The sequence below is a fragment of the Salvelinus fontinalis genome, chromosome 14, assembly GCF_029448725.1.
Source record: "Salvelinus fontinalis isolate EN_2023a chromosome 14, ASM2944872v1, whole genome shotgun sequence".
NCBI classification, from domain to species: Eukaryota; Metazoa; Chordata; class Actinopteri; order Salmoniformes; family Salmonidae; genus Salvelinus; species Salvelinus fontinalis.
Window position 1 is genome coordinate 12,296,178 of NC_074678.1, and position 16,779 is coordinate 12,312,956.

The 16,779-nt window shown below is 48.6% G+C and overlaps 1 protein-coding gene across 1 annotated transcript in view; it reads left to right on the forward strand.

Moving 5' to 3' along the window:
• herc2 (HECT and RLD domain containing E3 ubiquitin protein ligase 2) overlaps window positions 1–16,779 on the forward strand; it is a 341,136-nt gene that overhangs the window by 124,744 nt on the left and 199,613 nt on the right. Inside the window, exons 45-52 of the mRNA XM_055943959.1 lie at window positions 1,064–1,206; window positions 4,422–4,686; window positions 6,701–6,858; window positions 10,434–10,532; window positions 11,822–11,990; window positions 13,458–13,583; window positions 14,105–14,213; window positions 15,834–15,973. Of these exons, the coding sequence (XP_055799934.1) occupies window positions 1,064–1,206; window positions 4,422–4,686; window positions 6,701–6,858; window positions 10,434–10,532; window positions 11,822–11,990; window positions 13,458–13,583; window positions 14,105–14,213; window positions 15,834–15,973 (1,209 nt within the window). The remainder of the gene's footprint in view (window positions 1–1,063; window positions 1,207–4,421; window positions 4,687–6,700; window positions 6,859–10,433; window positions 10,533–11,821; window positions 11,991–13,457; window positions 13,584–14,104; window positions 14,214–15,833; window positions 15,974–16,779) is intronic.

Below are 16,779 nucleotides of genomic sequence, written 5' to 3' on the forward strand. Positions count from 1 at the left end.
CAGATCTAGTACTAGATCTCCCACCCAACCCCGGTGGTAAGCACTGATTCCAGGTCAGATCTAGTACTAGATCTCCCACCCAACCCCAGTGGTAAGCACTGATTCCAGGTCAGATCTAGTACTAGATCTCCCACCCAACCCCGGTGGTAAGCACTGATTCCAGGTCAGATCTAGTACTAGACCTCCCACCCAACCCCGGTGGTAAGCACTGATTCCAGGTCAGATCTAGTACTAGACCTCCCACCCAACCCCGGTGGTAAGCACTGATTCCAGGTCAGATCTAGTACTAGATCTCCCACCCAACCCCGGTGGTAAGCACTGATTCCAGGTCAGATCTAGTACTAGATCTCCCACCCAACCCCGGTGGTAAGCACTGATTCCAGGTCAGATCTAGTACTAGATCTCCCACCCAACCCCAGTGGTAAGCACTGATTCCAGGTCAGATCTAGTACTAGACCTCCCACCCAACCCCAGTGGTAAGCACTGATTCCAGGTCAGATCTAGTACTAGACCTCCCACCCAACCCTGGTGGTAAGCACTGATTCCAGGTCAGATCTAGTACTAGACCTCCCACTCAACCCCAGTGGTAAGCACTGATTCCAGGTCAGATCTAGTACTAGATCTCCCACCCAACCCCAGTGGTAAGCACTGATTCCAGGTCAGATCTAGTACTAGATCTCCCACCCAACCCCGGTGGTAAGCACTGATTCCAGGTCAGATCTAGTACTAGACCTCCCACCCAACCCCAGTGGTAAGCACTGATTCCAGGTCAGATCTAGTACTAGACCTCCCACCCAACCCCAGTGGTAAGCACTGATTCCAGGTCAGATCTAGTACTAGACCTCCCACCCAACCCCAGTGGTAAGCACTGATTCCAGGTCAGATCTAGTACTAGATCTCCTACCCAACCCCAGTGGTAAGCACTGATTCCAGGTCAGATCTAGTACTAGACCTCCCACCCAACCCCGGTGGTAAGCACTGATTCCAGGTCAGATCTAGTACTAGACCTCCCACCCAACCCCAGTGGTAAGCACCCCCCTTATGCTCCTCCCTCTCCTTACAGAGGAGCCTATGGCTGTGTCTCCAGACGTGGGTGACCTGTCTCCTGAGGGTCCCCTGCCCCCCCTCATGCTCCTCCAGCAGCTCCTTTCTGCAGCCACACAGCCCTCACCTATCAAGGCCATCTTCAACAGGCAGGAACTGGAGGTAAGCACAGGCACACACACCTGTGTTTCCGTTAGCCAGTAATTGCCAGTTTTTGCAATAATTAAAATAAAATAGTTGCGGGCCAAACTGTCAGGGAGAAAAAAACATTTCTTTCAAATTTTGTGCCGCAGCATGTTGATGCTCAAAAGTAGAACGGGGCTAATGACTTGGTCCCGGGGCTACTGACTTGGTCCCGGGGCTACTGACTTGGTCCCGGGGCTACTGACTTGGTCCCGGGGCTACTGACTTGGTCCCGGGGCTACTGACTTGGTCCCGAGGCTACTGACTTGGTCCCGGGGCTACTGACTTGGCACCGGGGCTACTGACTTGGCACCGGGGCTACTGACTTGGTCCCGGGGCTACTGACTTGGCACCGGGGCTACTGACTTGGTCCCGGGGCTACTGACTTGGTCCCGGGGCTACTGACTTGGTCCCGGGGCTACTGACTTGGTCCCGGGGCTACTGACTTGGTCCCGGGGCTACTGACTTGGCACCGGGGCTACTGACTTGGCCCCGGGGCTACTGACTTGGCCCCGGGGCTACTGACTTGGTCCCGGGGCTACTGACTTGGTCCCGGGGCTACTGACTTGGTCCCGGGGCTACTGACTTGGTACCGGGGCTACTGACTTGGTACCGGGGCTAATGACTTGGTACCGGGGCTACTGACTTGGTACCGGGGCTACTGACTTGGCACCGGGGCTAATGACTTGGCACCGGGGCTAATGACTTGGCACCGGGGCTACTGACTTGGCACCGGGGCTACTGACTTGGCACCGGGGCTACTGACTTGGCACCGGGGCCAATGACTATCATCTAAATGACACTATAGTGACTTGGGAATACGCTGTCATGGCTCAAGTAGGCAAATATTTAGTAAGAATCAACTTTGTCATCGTCATCATGTTGTCAAATGTTTGAGACAGACGGCAATGTTGTCATTAGCCAGCAACATAGCTATCAATGTTGTCATTAGCCAGCAACATAGCTATCAATGCTAACATTAGCCAGCAACATAGCTATCAATGTTGTCATTAGCCAGCAACATAGCTATCAATGCTAACATTAGCCAGCAACATAGCTATCAATGTTGTCATTAGCCAGCAACATAGCTATCAATGCTAACATTAGCCAGCAACATAGCTATCAATGTTGTCATTAGCCAGCAACATAGCTATCAATGCTAACATTAGCCAGCAACATAGCTATCAATGTTGTCATTAGCCAGCAACATAGCTATCAATGCTAACATTAGCCAGCAACATAGCTATCAATGTTGTCATTAGCCAGCAACATAGCTATCAATGCTAACATTAGCCAGCAACATAGCTATCAATGTTGTCATTAGCCAGCAACATAGCTATCAATGCTAACATTAGCCAGCAACATAGCTATCAATGTTGTCATTAGCCAGCAACATAGCTATCAATGCTAACATTAGCCAGCAACATAGCTATCAATGTTGTCATTAGCCAGCGAAGTTCATCAAAAATAGCTATCAATGCTAACATTAGCTAGCTAAAATCTGGTGGTCTCCCCTCCATCTTAGCTAGCTAATGTTATACTGCCTCTAAAGTCCATCTGGAGACATCACAATGTTTTCCTACTAATTATTTACCTCCTTTAGAAATGGCAGCGTCTTTTCAAGCCAAAGAAATTACCTTTAGACCAAATCTGTCAGTACTGATGTTGTTTCTGTCCCTCTAGACTGCAGTGTGTCAGTACTGATGTTGTGTCTGTCCCTCTAGACTGCAGTGTGTCAGTACTGATGTTGTGTCTGTCCCTCTAGACTGCAGTGTGTCAGTACTGATGTTGTGTCTGTCCCTCTAGACTGCAGTGTGTCAGTACTGATGTTGTGTCTGTCCCTCTAGACTGCAGTGTGTCAGTACTGATGTTGTTTCTGTCCTCTAGACTGCAGTGTGTCAGTACTGATGTTGTTTCTGTCCCTCTAGACTGCAGTGTGTCAGTAGTGATGTTGTTTCTGTCCCTCTAGACTGCAGTGTGTCAGTACTGATGTTGTTTCTGTCCCTCTAGACTGCAGTGTGTCAGTACTGATGTTGTTTCTGTCCCTCTAGACTGCAGTGTGTCAGTACTGATGTTGTGTCTGTCCCTCTAGACTGCAGTGTGTCAGTACTGATGTTGTGTCTGTCCCTCTAGACTGCAGTGTGTCAGTACTGATGTTGTGTCTGTCCCTCTAGACTGCAGTGTGTCAGTACTGATGTTGTTTCTATCCTCTAGACTGCAGTGTGTCAGTACTGATGTTGTTTCTGTCCCTCTAGACTGCAGTGTGTCAGTACTGATGTTGTGTCTGTCCCTCTAGACTGCAGTGTGTCAGTACTGATGTTGTTTCTGTCCCTCTAGACTGCAGTGTGTCAGTACTGATGTTGTTTCTATCCTCTAGACTGCAGTGTGTCAGTACTGATGTTGTGTCTGTCCCTCTAGACTGCAGTGTGTCAGTACTGATGTTGTGTCTGTCCCTCTAGACTGCAGTGTGTCAGTACTGATGTTGTTTCTGTCCCTCTAGACTGCAGTGTGTCAGTACTGATGTTGTTTCTGTCCCTCTAGACTGCAGTGTGTCAGTACGGATGTTGTGTCTGTCCCTCTAGACTGCAGTGTGTCAGTACTGATGTTGTTTCTATCCTCTAGACTGCAGTGTGTCAGTCCTGATGTTGTGTCTGTCCCTCTAGACTGCAGTGTGTCAGTCCTGATGTTGTGTCTGTCCCTCTAGACTGCAGTGTGTCAGTACTGATGTTGTTTCTATCCTCTAGACTGCAGTGTGTCAGTCCTGATGTTGTGTCTGTCCCTCTAGACTGCAGTGTGTCAGTACTGATGTTGTTTCTATCCTCTAGACTGCAGTGTGTCAGTCCTGATGTTGTGTCTGTCCCTCTAGACTGCAGTGTGTCAGTACTGATGTTGTTTCTATCCCTCTAGACTGCAGTGTGTCAGTACTGATGTTGTTTCTGTCCCTCTAGACTGCAGTGTGTCAGTACTGATGTTGTTTCTGTCCCTCTAGACTGCAGTGTGTCAGTACTGATGTTGTTTCTGTCCCTCTAGACTGCAGTGTGTCAGTACTGATGTTGTTTCTGTCCCTCTAGACTGCAGTGTGTCAGTACTGATGTTGTTTCTGTCCCTCTAGACTGCAGTGTGTCAGTACTGATGTTGTTTCTGTCCCTCTAGACTGCAGTGTGTCAGTACTGATGTTGTGTCTGTCCCTCTAGACTGCAGCCCTGGCAGTGTGTCAGTACCTGGCGGTGGAGTCCACGCACCCCTCGTCCCCGCTGTTTGAGAGCAGTAGCTCCAGTGAGGCCACGACCCCTGTCACCGTGCAGCACGTCAAAGCCCCTAAACAGAAGAAGCAGAAGGCCTCTCCTGTCCCTCCGCTGCCCATCGTACTGCAGCTCATGGAAATGGGTTTCCACAGGAACAATATAGAGTTTTCCCTCAAGTCTCTGTCTGGGACCGGCAGCGCTTCTGGTGTACCAGGTACTGTTTAACATATGTAGCGGTGTATACAGTGAGCTCCAACAGTATTGTGATGGTGTGTTTACAGTGAGCTCCAACAGTATTGTTATGGTGTGTTTACAGTGAGCTCCAATAGTATTGTAATGGTGTGTTTACAGTGAGCTCCAATAGTATTGTAATGGTGTGTTTACAGTGAGCTCCAACAGTATTGTAATGGTGTGTTTACAGTGAGCTCCAATAGTATTGTAATGGTGTGTTTACAGTGAGCTCCAACAGTATTGTAATGGTGTGTTTACAGTGAGCTCCAATAGTATTGTAATGGTGTGTTTACAGTGAGCTCCAATAGTATTGTAATGGTGTGTTTACAGTGAGCTCCAATAGTATTGTGATGGTGTGTAATGGTGTGTTTACAGTGAGCTCCAACAGTATTGTAATGGTGTGTAATGGTGTGTTTACAGTGAGCTCCAACAGTATTGTAATGGTGTGTAATGGTGTGTTTACAGTGAGCTCCAACAGTATTGTGATGGTGTGTAATGGTGTGTTTACAGTGAGCTCCAACAGTATTGTGATGGTGTGTAATGGTGTGTTTACAGTGAGCTCCAACAGTATTGTGATGGTGTGTAATGGTGTGTTTACAGTGAGCTCCAACAGTATTGTAATGGTGTGTAATGGTGTGTTTACAGTGAGCTCCAACAGTATTGTGATGGTGTTTAATGGTGTGTTTACAGTGAGCTCCAACAGTATTGTGATGGTGTGTTTACAGTGAGCTCCAACAGTATTGTAATGGTGTGTAATGGTGTGTAATGGTGTGTAATGGTGTGTAATGGTGTGTTTACAGTGAGCTCCAACAGTATTGTGATGGTGTGTTTACAGTGAGCTCCAACAGTATTGTAATGGTGTGTAATGGTGTGTAATGGTGTGTAATGGTGTGTTTACAGTGAGCTCCAACAGTATTGTAATGGTGTGTAATGGTGTGTTTACAGTGAGCTCCAACAGTATTGTAATGGTGTGTAATGGTGTGTAATGGTGTGTTTACAGTGAGCTCCAATAGTATTGTAATGGTGTGTTTACAGTGAGCTCCAACAGTATTGTAATGGTGTGTTTACAGTGAGCTCCAACAGTATTGTAATGGTGTGTAATGGTGTGTAATGGTGTGTAATGGTGTGTTTATAGTGAGCTCCAATAGTATTGTAATGGTGTGGGAAGCATTGGAGTCAACATGTTCCCAGCATCCCTGTGGAACGTTTTCAACACCTTGTAGAGTCCATGTCCTGACGAATGGAGGCTGTTCTGAGGGCAGAAGGGTATGCCCTGACGAATGGAGGCTGTTCTGAGGGCAGAAGGGGGTGCCCTGACGAACGGAGGCTGTTCTGAGGGCAGAAGGGTATGCCCTGACGAATGGAGGCTGTTCTGAGGGCAGAAGGGGGTGCCCTGACGAATGGAGGCTGTTCTGAGGGCAGAAGGGTATGCCCTGACGAATGGAGGCTGTTCTGAGGGCAGAAGGGGGTGCCCTGACGAACGGAGGCTGTTCTGAGGGCAGAAGGGTATGCCCTGACGAATGGAGGCTGTTCTGAGGGCAGAAGGGGGTGCCCTGACGAATGGAGGCTGTTCTGAGGGCAGAAGGGGGTGCCCTGACGAATGGAGGCTGTTCTGAGGGCAGAAGGGTATGCCCTGACGAACGGAGGCTGTTCTGAGGGCAGAAGGGGGTGCCCTGACGAACGGAGGCTGTTCTGAGGGCAGAAGGGGGGGTAACTCAATATTAGGAAGGTGTTCTTAATGTTTTATACACTCGATGTGTGTGTTTCTGTTACCGTGGTACTATAGCTATGTGTGTCTATATTAATGAATGTGTGGAGTCCTTGGTGACCTGGACCGTCCTGATGTGTTAATGTGTGTGTGTGTGTGTTAGTATGTTTGTGTGTGTGTGTTAGTATGTTTGTGTGTGTGTGTTAGTTTTTTTGTGTGTGTGTGTGTGTGTGTTAGTATGTTTAATGTGTGTGTGTTTAATAGTATGTGTCTGTGTTTGGTCCTGTAGGTGTGGAGTCTCTAGTGGCCTGGTTACTGGACCATCCTGACGTTCAGGTGACAGAGCTGTCTGATGTTGACACCGTGTCTGATGACTACTCTGAGGAGGAGCTGGAGGAGGAGCTGGAGGAGGAGCTGGAGGAGCAGGCTCCTACAGCCTTCCCCGTGGTATGTTTACCTGACTACAGACCCAGCTAATACACCCCTACCTGGCTACAGACCCAGCTAATACACCCCTACCTGGCTACAGACCCAGCTAATACACCCCTACCTGGCTACAGACCCAGCTAATACACCCCTACCTGGCTACAGACCCAACTAATACACCCCTACTTGGCTACAGACCCAGCTAATACACCCCTACCTGGCTACAGACCCAGCTAATACACCCCTACCTGGCTACAGACCCAGCTAATACACCCCTACCTGGCTACAGACCCAGCTAATACACCCCTACCTGGCTACAGACCCAGCTAATACACCCCTACCTGGCTACAGACCCAGCTAATACACCCCTACCTGGCTACAGACCCAGCTAATACACCCCTACCTGGCTACAGACCCAGCTAATACACCCCTACCTGGCTACAGACCCGGCTCATACACCCCTACCTGGCTACAGACCCGGCTAATACACCCCTACCTGGCTACAGACCCGGCTAATACACCCCTACCTGGCTACAGACCCGGCTAATACACCCCTACCTGGCTACAGACCCAGCTAATACACCCCTACCTGGCTACAGACCCAGCTAATACACCCCTACCTGGCTACAGACCCGGCTAATACACCCCTACCTGGCTACAGACCCGGCTAATACACCCCTACCTGGCTACAGACCCGGCTAATACACCCCTACCTGGCTACAGACCCGGCTAATACACCCCTACCTGGCTACAGACCCGGCTAATACACCCCTACCTGGCTACAGACCCAGCTAATACACCCCTACCTGGCTACAGACCCGGCTAATACACCCCTACCTGGCTACAGACCCGGCTAATACACCCCTACCTGGCTACAGACCCGGCTAATACACCCCTACCTGGCTACAGACCCAGCTAATACACCCCTACCTGGCTACAGACCCAGCTAATACACCCCTACCTGGCTACAGACCCGGCTAATACACCCCTACCTGGCTACAGACCCGGCTAATACACCCCTACCTGGCTACAGACCCGGCTAATACACCCCTACCTGGCTACAGACCCAGCTAATACACCCCTACCTGGCTACAGACCCAGCTAATACACCCCTACCTGGCTACAGACCCAGCTAATACACCCCTACCTGGCTACAGACCCAGCTAATACACCCCTACCTGGCTACAGACCCAGCTAATACACCCCTACCTGGCTACAGACCCAGCTAATACACCCCTACCTGGCTACAGACCCGGCTAATACACCCCTACCTGGCTACAGACCCAGCTAATACACCCCTACCTGGCTACAGACCCGGCTAATACACCCCTACCTGGCTACAGACCCGGCTAATACACCCCTACCTGGCTACAGACCCAGCTAATACACCCCTACCTGGCTACAGACCCAGCTAATACACCCCTACCTGGCTACAGACCCGGCTAATACACCCCTACCTGGCTACAGACCCGGCTAATACACCCCTACCTGGCTACAGACCCAGCTAATACACCCCTACCTGGCTACAGACCCAGCTAATACACCCCTACCTGGCTAGCTTTGCACCATACGACCTACCTGGTCACAAAGCTGTCCCTGCAGTCATTACTGCCGAACATATGAGACTGAGAATTACCCATAGTTCTCTGCTGCCATTACTGCTGAACCAATGAGACTGGGAATCACCCATGGTTCTCTGCAGCCATTTCTGCCGAACCAATGAGACTGGGAATCACCCATGGTTCTCTGCAGCCATTTCTGCCCAACCAATGAGACTGGGAATCACCCATGGTTCTCTGCAGCCATTACCGCCGAACCAATGAGACTGGGAATCACCCATGGTTCTCTGCAGCCATTTCTGCCGAACCAATGAGACTGGGAATCACCCATGGTTCTCTGCAGCCATTACCGCCGAACCAATGCGACTGGGAATCACCCATGGTTCTCTGCAGCCATTACCGCCGAACCAATGAGACTGGGAATCACCCATGGTTCTCTGCAGCCATTACCGCCGAACCAATGAGACTGGGAATCACCCATGGTTCTCTGCAGCCATTACCGCCGAACCAATGAGACTGGGAATCACCCATGGTTCTCTGCAGCCATTACCGCCGAACCAATGAGACTGGGAATCACCCATGGTTCTCTGCAGCCATTACCGCCAAACCAATGAGACTGGGAATCACCCATGGTTCTCTGCAGCCATTACCGCCGAACCAATGAGACTGGGAATCACCCATGGTTCTCTGCAGCCATTTCTGCCGAACCAATGAGACTGGGAATCACCCATGGTTCTCTGCAGCCATTACCGCCGAACCAATGAGACTGGGAATCACCCATGGTTCTCTGCAGCCATTTCTGCCGAACCAATGAGACTGGGAATCACCCATGGTTCTCTGCAGCCATTTCTGCCGAACCAATGAGACTGGGAATCACCCATGGTTCTCTGCAGTCATTACCGCCGAACCAATGAGACTGGGAATCACCCATGGTTCTCTGCAGCCATTTCTGCCGAACCAATGAGACTGGGAATCACCCATGGTTCTCTGCAGCCATTACCGCCGAACCAATGAGACTGGGAATCACCCATGGTTCTCTGCAGCTATTTCTGCCGAACCAATGAGACTGGGAATCACCCATGGTTCTCTGCATTCATTACCGCCGAACCAATGCGACTGGGAATCACCCATGGTTCTCTGCAGCCATTACCGCCGAACCAATGAGACTGGGAATCACCCATGGTTCTCTGCAGCCATTACCGCCGAACCAATGAGACTGGGAATCACCCATGGTTCTCTGCAGCCATTTCTGCCGAACCAATGAGACTGGGAATCACCCATGGTTCTCTGCAGCCATTACCACCAAACCAATGAGACTGGGAATCACCCATGGTTCTCTGCAGCCATTACCGCCGAACCAATGAGACTGGGAATCACCCATGGTTCTCTGCAGCCATTTCTGCCGAACCAATGAGACTGGGAATCACCCATGGTTCTCTGCAGCCATTACCGCCGAACCAATGAGACTGGGAATCACCCATGGTTCTCTGCAGCCATTTCTGCCGAACCAATGAGACTGGGAATCACCCATGGTTCTCTGCAGCCATTTCTGCCGAACCAATGAGACTGGGAATCACCCATGGTTCTCTGCAGCCATTACCGCCAAACCAATGAGACTGGGAATCACCCATGGTTCTCTGCAGCCATTACCGCCGAACCAATGAGACTGGGAATCACCCATGGTTCTCTGCAGCCATTACCGCCGAACCAATGAGACTGGGAATCACCCATGGTTCTCTGCAGCCATTTCTGCCGAACCAATGAGACTGGGAATCACCCATGGTTCTCTGCAGCCATTTCTGCCGAACCAATGAGACTGGGAATCACCCATGGTTCTCTGCAGTCATTACCGCCGAACCAATGAGACTGGGAATCACCCATGGTTCTCTGCAGCCATTTCTGCCGAACCAATGAGACTGGGAATCACCCATGGTTCTTATATCATGTGTAGCTACTATAATGTTGGAACTCAACCTGGAACGTTCACGTGTTCGATGAATTCGTTGATGTATTTTACATCTCTCTGTGTGTCCTCAGCCTCCTGGTGCAGTGGTGACGGAGACTCAGACATTTAAGAACCGATCAGATTTCCAGAGCAACGATGACTATGCTGTTTACATCAGAGAGAACATTCAGGTAAGACTGCTGTGTAGGGTCACCACTGAAGGACTAGGTCCTATAGGTTCACCACTGAAGGACTAGGTCCTATAGGTTCACCACTGAAGGACTAGGTCCTATAGGTTCACCACTGAAGGACTAGGTCGTATAGGTTCACCACTGAAGGACTAGGTCCTATAGGTTCACCACTGAAGGACTAGGTTCACCACTGAAGAACTAGGTTCACCACTGAAGGACTAGGTCCTATAGGTTCACCACTGAAGGACTAGGTCCTATAGGTTCTCCACTGAAGGACTAGGTCCTATGGGTTCAACACTGAAGGACTAGGTCCTATAGGTTCACCACTGAAGGACTAGGTCCTATAGGTTCACCACTGAAGGACTAGGTCCTATAGGTTCACCACTGAAGGACTAGGTCCTGTAGGTTCACCACTGAAGGCCTAGGTCCTGTAGGTTCACCACTGAAGGCCTAGGTCCTGTAGGTTCACCACTGAAGGACTAGGTCCTGTAGGTTCACCACTGAAGGACTAGGTCCTATAGGTTCACCACTGAAGGACTAGGTCCTATAGGTTCACCACTGAAGGACTAGGTCCTATAGGTTCACCACTGAAGGTCCTATAGGTTCACCACTGAAGGACTAGGTCCTATAGGTTAACCTCTGACCCCTATGTACTGTAGGTGGGCGTGATGGTGAAGTGCTGTAGAACGTATGAGGAAGTGTTTAACCTCTGACCCCTATGTACTGTAGGTGGGCGTGATGGTGAAGTGCTGTAGAACGTATGAGGAAGTGTTTAACCTCTGACCCCTATGTACTGTAGGTGGGCATGATGGTGAAGTGCTGTAGAACGTATGAGGAAGTGTTTAACCTCTGACCCCTATGTACTGTAGGTGGGCATGATGGTGAAGTGCTGTAGAACGTATGAGGAAGTGTTTAACCTCTGACCCCTATGTACTGTAGGTGGGCATGATGGTGAAGTGCTGTAGAACGTATGAGGAAGTGTTTAACCTCTGACCCCTATGTACTGTAGGTGGGCATGATGGTGAAGTGCTGTAGAACGTATGAGGAAGTGTTTAACCTCTGACCCCTATGTACTGTAGGTGGGCATGATGGTGAAGTGCTGTAGAACGTATGAGGAAGTGTTTAACCTCTGACCCCTATGTACTGTAGGTGGGCATGATGGTGAAGTGCTGTAGAACGTATGAGGAAGTGTTTAACCTCTGACCCCTATGTACTGTAGGTGGGCATGATGGTGAAGTGCTGTAGAACGTATGAGGAAGTGTTTAACCTCTGACCCCTATGTACTGTAGGTGGGCATGATGGTGAAGTGCTGTAGAACGTATGAGGAAGTGTACGAGGGAGACGTCGGGAAGGTGATTAAGCTGGACAGAGATGGCCTCCATGACCTGAATGTCCAGTGTGACTGGCAGCAGAAAGGAGGGACCTACTGGGTCCGCTATATACACACTGAACTACTAGGTAAGATGCTTTACCGCTGTCTACAAATGATATTAATGTGGCTGGACCTCCTGTAACCTGTTAATGTGGCTGGACCTCCTGTAACCTGTTAATGTGGCTGGACCTCCTGTAACCTGTTAATGTGGCTGGACCTCCTGTAACCTGTTAATGTGGCTGGACCTCCTGTAACCTGTTAATGTGGCTGGACCTCCTGTAACCTGTTAATGTGACTGGACCTCCTGTAACCTGTTAATGTGGCTGGACCTCCTGTAACCTGTTAATGTGGCTGGACCTCCTGTAACCTGTTAATGTGGCTGGACCTCCTGTAACCTGTTAATGTGGCTGGACCTCCTGTAACCTGTTAATGTGGCTGGACCTCCTGTAACCTGTTGTCTGATTCACCAGGAGCATGTTGATATTAATGTGACAGGACCTCCTGTAACCTGTTAATGTGGCTGGACCTCCTGTAACCTGTTAATGTGGCTGGACCTCCTGTAACCTGTTGATGTTGCTGGACCTCCTGTAACCTGTTAATGTGACTGGACCTCCTGTAACCTGTTGTCTGATTCACCAGGAGCATGTTGATATTATTGTGGCTGGACCTCCTGTAACCTGTTAATGTGGCTGGACCTCCTGTAACCTGTTAATGTGGCTGGACCTCCTGTAACCTGTTGTCTGATTCACCAGGAGCATGTTGATATTAATGTGGCTGGACCTCCTGTAACCTGTTAATGTGGCTCGACCTCCTGTAACCTGTTGTCTGATTCACCAGGAGCATGTTGATATTATTGTGGCTGGACCTCCTGTAACCTGTTAATGTGGCTGGACCTCCTGTAACCTGTTAATGTGGCTGGACCTCCTGTAACCTGTTAATGTGACTGGACCTCCTGTAACCTGTTAATGTGGCTGGACCTCCTGTAACCTGTTAATGTGGCTGGACCTCCTGTAACCTGTTGTCTGAATTACCAGGAGCATGTTGATATTAATGTGGCTGGACCTCCTGTAACCTGTTAATGTGACTGGACCTCCTGTAACCTGTTGTCTGATTCACCAGGAGCATGTTGATATTAATGTGGCTGGACCTCCTGTAACCTGTTAATGTGGCTGGACCTCCTGTAACCTGTTGATGTGGCTGGACCTCCTGTAACCTGTTAATGTGGCTGGACCTCCTGTAACCTGTTAATGTGGCTGGACCTCCTGTAACCTGTTAATGTGACTGGACCTCCTGTAACCTGTTAATGTGACTGGACCTCCTGTAACCTGTTAATGTGGCTGGACCTCCTGTAACCTGTTAATGTGGCTGGACCTCCTGTAACCTGTTAATGTGGCTGGACCTCCTGTAACCTGTTAATGTGGCTGGACCTCCTGTAACCTGTTGTCTGATTCACCAGGAGCATGTTGATATTAATGTGGCTGGACCTCCTGTAACCTGTTAATGTGGCTGGACCTCCTGTAACCTGTTTGATCTTTTCCCTTGTGTTGCTCCAGGCTTCCCACCACAGACCTCTCCATCCCACATTAAGATCGGGGACAAAGTGAGAGTGAAGTCTACCGTCACGACGCCAAAGTACAAATGGGGCTCTGTCACTCACAGGAGTGTGGGAGTGGTCAAGGGTAAGTCACTCGTTTGCTATTCTTTGTCATTTTGTTTTCTACCTGTATTTAAGGCCCAGACACCTCTTGGCCTTTGCTACTGGCGTCTTTCAGAGGGTTATTTTAAAGGAGAATATGTCATCCGTTATCTACCTGCTTAAATAAAGGTTATAAATCAACTATGGTCCCGTGTTGTCCCGTGTTGTCCCGTGTGGTCCCGTGTGGTCCCGTGTGGTCTTGTGTGGTCTTGTGTTGTCCCGTGTTGTCCCGTGTTGTCCTGTGTTGTCCCGTGTTGTGTTGTGTTGTGTTGTCTTGTGTGGTCCCATGTTGTCCCGTGTGGTCTTGTGTTGTCCCGTGTGGTCCCATGTTGTCCCGTGTGGTCTTGTGTTGTCCCGTGTTGTCCCGTGTGGTCTTGTGTGGTCCCGTGTTGTCCTGTGTTGTCCCGTGTTGTGTTGTGTTGTCTTGTGTGGTCTTGTGTTGTCCCGTGTTGTCCCGTGTGGTCTTGTGTTGTCCCGTGTTGTCCCGTGTTCTCCTGTGTTCAGCTTTCAGCGCCAATGGGAAGGATGTGATTGTGGACTTCACTCAGCAGTCGCACTGGACCGGGCTGCTATCTGAGATGGAGCTGGTACCCAGTGTTCACCCGGGAGTCCGGTAGGGATACCGTACATTTGTTTAACCTGTCTAGGACAGGGGAACCCCGTTCCGCTAGCCCCCCCCCAATGAAATTGCAGGGCGCCAAATTCAATCAACAGAAATCTCATAATTCAAATTTCTCAAACATACAAGTTTTAGACACCATTTTAACGATACAATTCTTGTTAATCCAACCACAGTGTCCGATTTAAAAAAAAAAGCTTTTCGGTGAAAGCAGAACATTTCCTTATGTTAGGTCAGCAACTAGTCACAGAAAGCATACAGCGATTTTCCAACCAAAGAGAAGAGTCACAAAAAGCAGAAATAGAGATAAAATTATTAGATGACACTCCCGGGACAACATGTTACACAATACATATATGTTTTGTTCGATCAAGTTCATATTTATATCCAAAAACCTCAGTTTACATTTGGCTTTGCCTCCAAAACATCCCGTGAATTTGCACAGAGCCACATCAAATCACAGAAATACTCATAATAAACATTGATAAAAGATATGTTAAGTGTTATTCACAGATTTAAAGATATACTTCTCCTTAATGCAACCGTGTTGTGCCAGTTTTTTAAAAACTTTACGGAAAAAGCAAACCATGCAATAATCTGAGTACGGCGCTCAGAGACCAACACAACCCAAGAAGATATCCGCCATGTTGGAGTCAACATAAGTCAGAAATAGCATTATAAATATTCACTTACCTTTGATGATCTTCATCAGAATGCACTCCCAGGAATCCCAGTTCCACAATAAATGTTTGATTTGTTCCATAAAGGTCATAATTTATGTCCAAATACCTCCTTTTTGTTCGCGCGTTTGGTAAAGAAATCCAAACTCACGACGCACCTGCAAGTCGAGCGGAAAGTACGGACGAAATGTCCAAAAAGTTATATTACAGGTCGTAGAAACATGTCAAACTAAGTATAGAATCAATCTTTAGGATGTTTTTAACATAAATCTTCAATAATGTTTCAACCGGAGAATTCCTTTGTCTTTAGAAAGGAAAAGGAACGCAGCTACCTCTCACGTGAATGCGCGTGGTCAGCTCGTGGCTGCTGGCAGACCTCTGACTCATTCCCCTCTCATTCGGTCCCACTTCACAGTAGAAGCATCAGACAAGGTTCTAAAGACTGTTGACATCTAGTGGAAGCTTTAGGAAGTGCAACATGACCCCATAGACACTGTATATTCGATAGGCAATGAGTTGAAAAACGACCAACCTCAGATTTCCCACTTCCTGGTTGTATTTTTTCTCAGGTTTTTGCCTGCCATATGAGTTCTGTTATACTCACAGACATCATTCAAACAGTTTTTTCGAAACTTCAGAGTGTTTTCTATCCAATACTAATAATAATATGCATATATTAGCAACTGGGACTGAGTAGCAGGCCGTTTACTCAGGGCACGCTTTTCATCCAAACGGACCTTTTTTTTTTTACCAGGCAGGTCAATTAAGAACACGATGGCCTCATGCCTCAATACTGTTCACAATGATATTACCCACGTATCATATTACCCAAGTATCATATTACCCAAGTATCAATGAACCAATCAATCAATTAATGTTTTAACTCATTATCCAGTCCGTAATGGTCACCTCTGATCTAACTCTGTTCCTGCAGCTGTGACGGCTGTCAGATGTTCCCTATCAACGGCCCCAGGTTCAAATGTAGACACTGTGACGACTTTGACTTCTGCGAGAGGTGCTTCAGAACACGACAACACAACACCAGGCACTCTTTCGGACGCATCAACGAACCCGGTGAGTTCCACACTTCTGTTATTCGTTATTCATCAACGAACCCGGTGAGTTCCACTGTTGTTCATTATTCATCAACGAACCCGGTGAGTTCCACTGTTGTTCATTATTCATCAACGAACCCGGTGAGTTCCACTGTTGTTCATTATTCATCAACGAACCCGGTGAGTTCCACTGTTGTTCATTATTCATCAACGAACCCGGTGAGTTCCACTGTTGTTCATTATTCATCAACGAACCCGGTGACTTCCACACTTCTGTTATTCGTTATTCATCAACGAACCCGGTGAGTTCCACTGTTGTTCATTATTCATCAACGAACCCGGTGAGTTCCACTGTTGTTCATTATTCATCAACGAACCCGGTGACTTCCACACTTCTGTTATTCGTTATTCATCAACGAACCCGGTGAGTTCCACATATTCATCAACGAACCCGGTGAGTTCCACATATTCATCAACGAACCCGGTGAGTTCCACATATTCATCAACGAACCCGGTGAGTTCCACATATTCATCAACGAACCCGGTGAGTTCCACTGTTGTTCATTATTCATCAACGAACCCGGTGAGTTCCACTGTTGTTCATTATTCATCAACGAACCCGGTGAGTTCCACTGTTGTTCATTATTCATCAACGAACCCGGTGAGTTCCACTGTTGTTCATTATTCATCAACGAACCCGGTGAGTTCCACTGTTGTTCATTATTCATCAACGAACCCGGTGACTTCCACACTTCTGTTATTCGTTATTCATCAACGAACCCGGTGAGTTCCACTGTTGTTCATTATTCATCAACGAACCCGGTG